Here is an 8,314-nt window from a genome sequence, read left to right as displayed (position 1 = left end):
GGAGGTGGACCTGGCCGCCTGGTCAATCGGGAAGAGCAGGGACTTGGACCAATTCACCTTGAGCCCAGTGACCGAGGCGAACGCGTTCAGCACAGTCAGAGCGCCTCGCAGCGAGGGACCAGCGTCGTTCAGGAACAGCAACAAATCGTCCGCGTACAGGGCCACCCTCTCCTCCAGCAAGCCCACACGGAGACCTTTAATGAGTGGTGAGGAGCGGAGGGCCTCCGCCACCGGTTCAATGGCAAGGGCAAAAAGGGCCGGAGAGAGAGGGCAACCCTGCCGCGTTCCCCTGTAGAGCCTGAAGGGGACAGACAGTCCACCACTCAGACGCACCGAAGAAGTGGGGGCCCTGTACAGCACCTGAAGCCACTTGATGAATAACAGAGGAAACCCCATCCTTCGCAAGGTCTCCCACAGAAAAGGCCACTCGACCGTGTCGAAGGCCTTTTCGACATCTAATGAGGCCACGGCCCTGGTTCCTTCATTAATATGTTGGGTGTGTATGTTGGTGAAGAGCCTCCTGAGGTTCACATCCGTGGACCTCCGGGGCATGAAACCCGTCTGGTCTGAATCTATCACAGTGGGCAGCATGGGGTACAGTCGGAGGGCAAGGAGTTTAGTTAGGATTTTGAAATCAGTATTAAGAAGAGCAATGGGTCTGTATGAGGCACACAGGGATGGATCTTTGGGAGGTTTGTATATCAGCGTCAAATGTGCGTGGTACATGGACATAGGGAGATTCCCGTCCGTCAGGCTGGAAGTGTATAGCTGGGCCAGCAGGGGGGCCAAAAGGCCCACGTGCGCCCTGTAAAAGTCTAACGGGAGCCCGTCTGGACCAGGCGCCTTGCCCGGTGGGAAGGACTGGATGGCGATCTGTACCTCAAGGGCCGTAATCGGTCGGACCAGAGCCTCCCGCTCCTCATCTGATAGCCAGCCCAGCGCCAGAGGGTCCAGCAGGGCTTGTAGGGTCTCGGGTCTGAAGTCTGTGGGCAAACTGGAAGAATATAATGTCCTGTAAAAGTCACTAAAGGCTTGGAGGACATCCTGTGGGGAGGACACTGTCCCACCCCCAGGAGTCTGGAGGAGCGAAATCGTCGTGAGAGGTTGGTCATGTTGGGCCATCATAGCCAACAGGCGGCTATTACGGTACCCCTGTTCAAAGGCCCGCTGTTTGCCCTTGTGAATCTCCAGGCGCGTTGCCTCTGCCAGGTGCAGCTGCATGTTTCGTTGGGCCACCATCAGTAGATCAAAATGATCCGAGGTGGGGTCCGAATTGTACCTGTCAGTGCTGTCAGTAGTGGCTTGTTCCAACTCCCTGGTCCGGGCCGAGTGTTGTTTCTTGACATTGGCTATGGAGGAGATGTATTGCCCTCTGGCATATGCCTTAAAGGCATCCCAGACAACCTCAGGGGAAGAAGTTCCCGCATTGTTTTCCCAAAACTCAGAGAGAAGAGGGGGCAGGACCTCGGCTATGTCAGGATGAGTGACCCATTGAGCGCCCAGCCGCCAAAGCGCAGCGCTGCGCGATGCCGGAGAGCGGAGTTCCACCATCAGAGGACTATGATCCGACAGACCGCTTGGAAGATAGTCCACCTCCAACACATCCGCTAACAGTGCGGGGTTGGAGAAGGCCAGGTCTATCCGGGACGCGGTCTTGTAGGAGGCCGAGAAGCACGAGTAAGCCCTCGTCCCTGGGTGCTTCCATCTCCAGATCTCCTCCAGACCTACCGCCTGGGCCCAGGCAGGCAGGTCCAGGGATCTATGTTTAGTCGGCACAGGCCTGTCTAGCTCGTGCGATAGTATGGCGTTAAAGTCACCCATTACCAGAACCTTCCCGGGACAGAACGGTGCGATCTTATCCATCACCTCATATAGTAAGGCAGGTGAAAAGGGGGGGGATATATAAATTGACAATAATGTACCTCTGTGCCCAGAGCGTGAAAACCAATATTCCACAATTAATTTACATCATTCACAAGAGCAATCCTGAGAATCGTAACTTGTGTATAAAATCTGTCTGTTCAATACATAAAAAAAGTAAAAAAAGATCTGCCTCAGTACAGCCTTGCCCATCGACAGATAGTATGTGGAGCAAGTAATATATATGGGGCAACTTAACCTATGGGCCAGCATACCCATACTCTGAAATTGAAATTTCACAAACAATTCTGCCCTGATGAGTGAATATGGACTATTGTTTTGACAGTCCAAACTCACCTGTGCATCTTTAGCATTTGTTCTTCGGTGGATTTTTAGCAAAGACTTGGGTACATTTGCTACTATATGAATCCACTGGAACACAAATATTGATTTTACAGCTTTCTTGCCTGAATACAATTTGATATACACAAGAAAAAAATGTGCATATGATCTTAAAGTCTTTGCTTGGACAAAGTGGGATAATGCTGATAATATACTTCAAGTCTAAAAAGACAACAATTTGAGAAAGGTTATTTTGGCTGCACTGTGAATTCACTTGTACAAAATGTCCAAAATAATAGAGTGGCAGGGTGCTAAGTATAGCAGCTGTGGTTAAATACCCATAGGTGAGTCCAAAATACCATGTATGGTGGCCCATACATGGAGGTTTATAGAACTGTACACAGAATTACAAATATATACATAAAAATACAATGTTTATGGCGAGTCCTATTTTTTCTATAGTTTTTTATTTATTTTTAACTTTTTTTGGAAAGCCTAATAAAATGTGTTTTTGGAATAAATACAGCAGTATAATATGTATTTCTAATTGGCAGAATAATTTCCTTTTTGGGATATATATAAGAGAATGTGAAATTGTCAATATTAATAGAAAGAAAACTGATATATCAGTGTCTCTGTTGTGAAGATAAATTTTTCCACAATGCCTATAACTACAGAGGTGAATGATACTATGTTTTAAATTACTTTTAGTGCTGGTTCAGAATATGTAAATTATATATAAAACAAAAATAGTGCAGCACTAGTATTGTAGCAAAACATGGCCAATAATTTGTGTATAAAAGTCCCAAAGTCTAATGAAAATAATAGTCCTACAACCGTTGTGATAGGTAGGAGATCCTGAAGTAGACCCAATGACACCTCTCTCACTCAAATCCTGCTTAGCAGATTTCACGTGACCCCCTGTTAAAGTGGTCAACAAATGCCTGTGTGTATACCGGTTCACCAGCCACAGTGATAAGGGAAGATCGGCATCAGATAAAACCGGGAGGCGAATCAGGAAGACAATAGTTAATATTAATTTGCTATTGTCACACAACTGGGTGGGCTCAAGGTGCAGTGCTCTGCGCCCTGAGCCCACACTTTTTTGAAGCCAATTAGAGGCTCAGGCTCTAATCATGTGCTTAAAAAAACAGTTGAAATCCATGCATCCAGTGTCCTGCATGTGGATTAGGGGTCGGGAGCACGGATTATGGACAAGCCACCACTGACTAAACCCAAAAGACTTGATGAGAGAGAGACATAAGGATTGATTGAATGTTAAGAGGCAGTCTATCAGTGTCTCGAATGCACATTTATAGGTCTCATTCATGGTATAAAATCAGAAGTAACATTAAATCACTGGCCTGTAGGGTCCATAGGAAGGATGTTTTAGATGAGAAGTATTTAGTTGATGTTTTGGGTTTTCCTGGATTTCAGTTTGCTTTAATTATTCAACACTCAGGTAAATAAACATTTTATCTATGGGTTGCCTTATGCATTTTGTATCTATTGTTCTTGTTTTATAATTTTATCAGATGCTTTGCAGAAATAGTTTCCACATTTACAGTATGTTAGCCACAGTTCTTATATTTGGACAAATATTATAATTCACATTTACAATCAATATTTGTACAATTTGTACATTTTTCTACATGGTTAGTTTATATTTTTCACGTTTTTACTTATCAGCCCATACCTTCAAATATATAGAAATAAACATTGTGCATTTAAGAATCCTTAAAATCCATCAATACATCACAAAATGTTCCCAAGCAAGCTCAGTTTATTAGGATCTACAAAGTTGTTTGAAGAATATTGTCAAAGTTATTATTTTGCAATAATGCCTCAAAGTTTGTCCACTAATAACTATTTAGGTTTCCACATACATATTTTCTAAGCTCACATACAAATTTCATAACCCTACATAAAATGTCAACAAGTGATATCGGTCACTGGCACATACAGCATAGAATAGTATACAGATTACAGACACTAAAAAGATGATAGATTCCACTGTATATTTTGATTTTTAATATGCAGAGGACCATTTAAATCTTTTCCAGGCTTCCCCTTAAATGTCCTAATACAAAGTACCACCTTTAGCCATTTGCACTAGCAAGACATTATTTTATAACAAGTGGGCATAGAGAATTATGCAACTTTTTTTATTTTTTCCAATCAAAAATATTAGATATATTACACATGATTTAACAATTTACCTGCTGAAGGTACCTAAATTGTTCTTTGGAAGGTCTCAGAATTGTATTCCTTTTCCCTTCAGCTGTGGATATTTTTTCTTTTATTTCTCTTTAAAATATATTTTTGAATAACTTTATGTTAATCTACACATTAACATTTGTGTCTGTTCTTCAAACATATATTTTTTTACATTGGTGCAATTTTGAAAATTAACAATATAATAAAAGCATATTTGGTATTATGTTTAAGGGACTGCTGTTGACCCACTAGTATGTTCATTAATCATAATGAAGGAAATAAAGATACCCATATGGGTATCCTATCCTTTAGACATTTTTTGGGGAGGGGAATCATGATTATTTGATATAGAAAAGAATTGTTGGGTTAATTTATACATGAATTAAAATTCATATTAAAGCTACAACAGTGTAAGGCAAGATTAGTTGTACATGAAATTAGGTAGATTTCTGTGTTGCCTTGCAAATTTGGATTGTTAAGTCTACTTTGATGAATAAAGTCTTTCTTTAAAGACCAACTGAAGTATAACACCCATTATAACCGTGTACTCTTGCAAATATTTGTGCTTGGAAATGCCCTAGAATAGTTTTTACTCTCAGTGAAAATTGCTGCTTCATGCCTTTGTCACACAGACTTGAACAGCAGAGGAAGAAAGGGGGGGCATGAGGGGTTGGTTCTGTTACTGAATGTTAATTTCTGAGAGCACTAGGTCCAACTCTGGTGCCTATTGGCCTGCAAAGTCATATTTGGACACCCTGAGCAACTACTGTATTGGGTAAATGGAGGTAAAACTTTGAATAAAGAAGTTGTTAGTATAATGCTTATCTGACTACATATCTATGACTTCACTTTGGCTTATTTGGACAAACTTATCTGACTATACAAGTATTCAATACTTTGATGATGTTCTTTTGAATGAAACGCCTTGGGAGGTGCTACAGCGGTGACAACATCCCAGCTGCCGGGGTGGTGCATGTGATTTATTGTACTATGCGATTTACTCCTGCCTTGTTGTAAGTAATTTTAACCTTTATTAAAAAAAGCTTAAACCTCAAATTACTACACTATGAATGGGTCATCTTGGCTGTATGGTAATCCACCCTTGAATCCTGGCTCTTGACATCCATTCATTCCATGGGGATACTGGGATAAAGTGCAGCCAGACCTCTATCTTGTTGTCATATTGGCTGGTAAGCGGCTTGTGAGTGGGGTGTGCACTTTTGGGTTTGAAGAATAATCTTACTCACATTGGAACATGGGATCCTGATAACATTTAAGTGTTTACATTAACTTTTTTTCACAAAAGCACCATCTTCTTTTTCTGATGGACTTTATTGGACTATTTATGTTTTTTTCAATCACTGTGATATATGATCCATATAAGAATGTTTACTTGATTGGCTGAGTATTATTATGACTTTATGCACTTTATATTGACAGCAAAACACAATTTGTGTTTCATTGGTTTAAGTATTGTTTATGTAGATGCACTGTGAGTACAGCTATCACTGAGATAATTCCATTTGTTTACATATTTACTTTATTTGGTTGGTGACACTTTTGCGCAACACATGTTTTGGTTTATTATTAAAACTGAACAACTTGCTTAAAATCAAACATCACAATTTTCAAGCTGTACATTTATGAATCTGCCCCATGGAGTGGCAGGACACACTCTGTCATCATGAGCTTGACAGCTAACAAATAGACCCCATCTCCGAAGGTCAGCCTTGCCAATTCCCTTCCACTATTTATAGAGGATGCTTTTAGGTAGTGACTTGACAAAATGGTAGTGGCTTTGATCATGTGGATGTATTATTAGACACACATTACAAAGATAGCAGAGTCAGGTTTAATAAAGGTAACAGCAGGCACCTTGTGTTACTTGTAGGGTTTTCGGTTTTAAAAGCTAAAAAGATGACAAGTTCACTTTAAAGTACATCAACAAACATTATCTAGGTAACACATAAAGAGGTATAATGATCTGTTATGCATCCTGAGGTAATAGATATTTTTTTAATAGAAAGTTAACCATTTAGTAATTCACTCATTGTCTCTAATATAATAAGGTAGTTTTTCAATTTTCACTAAATGGTTATGCCAAGTTTAACTTATAAAATCAGTATTAAAAATAAGAAAAGAAAAAAAATCTATTATAAAATTACAAATGGCCAACTACAGTTAATGTTTTATTCATTAAATTAAATATATTCTATTTTAAAAACGTAAATGTCACAGTCATATAACGCCAGGGGTGTTTTAAATATAAAATAACACTTTACATTCACGCATTAACATCTTAATGTGGAAATATTTCACAAAGTTGAAGGTGAGTATATACTGGAATATTGATTGTTAATCATTGTTAATTCCGAAAGAGAAGGCCCTTTCTATAAAGCATCAGACCTAAAGCAGCTGTTGATGTAAGCAACGATGAAAATCCAAGAAGCTTTAGTAAGCCTGGCACTGAAGGTATATTTCTTTCCCAAAAGGTAGTTGTAATTGATAGGGCTGGAATATCCTACAAAAAAAAATAAAAATCAAAGATCATACTATTATACTCACACTTTATATTCCGAATTTAAAAATTGTACTATAAACAGCAAATAATATATGCTTACATTTTTATTCTATCCTAAACTGAAGTTTTCATTTTAGCTAGAGTACAGGAAGGTTAAAACCTCTTTTACATGTGTATTGCTATCCATGTTGGTTAGAATTTTACTCATTTTGTCTGGGTGATCCATAAATGTTAATCAGTCTTTAACCCCCTCAGCTGTATTTCCGAGTCTGGCTCGGGGTGGAATTTCAGAACCAAAAGCGGTAACCCCGAACCAGACTTGGGATCGCCTCGCAGTGTCCACAGGCAGGGTTTACTTACCTTGTCCCTGGATCCTGTGATGCCTCCCCACTGTGTGGTCGAGCGGTGTCTCCTTGCGCGATTCACAGTGCCGAGTGCCGCTGAGCTCCGTTCCCTGCAAAGTGCACTTGAAACTGCACTGAAAGTGCATTTAGAAGTGCAGTTGCTGTCAATCAGAGGGGTAGATCTGAAATGAGGGGAAGCTCTGCTGATTTTACTATCCAATCATGTGCAAGCTAAAACGCTGTCTTTTTTTTCCCTTGCATGTCCCCCTCAGATCTACAGAGACTGCACTTCCAAGTGCACTTTTAATACAATTTCAAGTGTGCTTTGCACTTGTAGTTTGTACTTGTAGAGCAAAGTGGATTTGCCTTTAGTAAATAACACCCATTCTATTTCTGTCCTTTGATTCCTGAGATTTACACAGCCTTATCTGGTAGGACAGAGAACCAGATTTTTCTGTGGAGTAGGTTTTTCATGTTTAGAAAATATCATATTCTATTGGAACAGCCAACATTCTGTTTATTCCCGGAGCTCAGTCTCCAATTTAACTAACCAGCTCCATCTGTTAAGGTGATCATACTTCACCCACCTACAAATTCATTATGGCCAAACCTTTATACTCTAAGGCCCCTTTCACACGGGGACGGATTTGCTTTCAGCAGTCCGCAGAGCTCAGTGGGAGATCTCTCTGCTGATCTCCGTTGGGCTGGTGGATGACAGGCCCCTCTCTGCTCACTGAGCGGGGAGGGGGCTTGTGCAGAGCCGCTGTCTCCTATAGAGAGATTGGACAAAAACGGACAGCATGTCCATTTTCATCAGATCTCACCCGATCCAAAATGGACGGATGGCGACGTATCGCCATTTGTCTGATTTTAGTGGATCGGGTCAGATGTCAGAGGACATATCTCCGGTGAAATCCAAAGCTCCATAGAGATGTATGGAGCAGCCTTTCAGGTCCACCGACAAAACTGAAAGGCGGACCTGAACGGTCCGACCGTGTGAAAGGGGCCATATATTGTTGAAGAATATGCC

General features: G+C 40.8%; 1 protein-coding gene across 1 annotated transcript in view; it reads right to left on the bottom strand.

The window, feature by feature from the left end:
- Positions 1-3,967: 3,967 nt before the first annotated feature.
- Positions 3,968-8,314, bottom strand: part of LOC120927412 (amine oxidase [flavin-containing]-like) — a 163,431-nt gene continuing 159,084 nt past the window's right edge. The window contains exon 15 of the mRNA XM_040338067.1: positions 3,968-6,940. Coding sequence (XP_040194001.1) covers positions 6,785-6,940 — 156 coding nt within the window. The 3' untranslated portion in view covers positions 3,968-6,784. The remainder of the gene's footprint in view (positions 6,941-8,314) is intronic.

This window comes from Rana temporaria, chromosome 2, assembly GCF_905171775.1.
Source record: "Rana temporaria chromosome 2, aRanTem1.1, whole genome shotgun sequence".
Taxonomy (NCBI): Eukaryota; Metazoa; Chordata; class Amphibia; order Anura; family Ranidae; genus Rana; species Rana temporaria.
The sequence above is the reverse complement of the archived record's forward strand: the minus strand, read 5'-3'. Positions and strand labels throughout refer to the sequence as shown.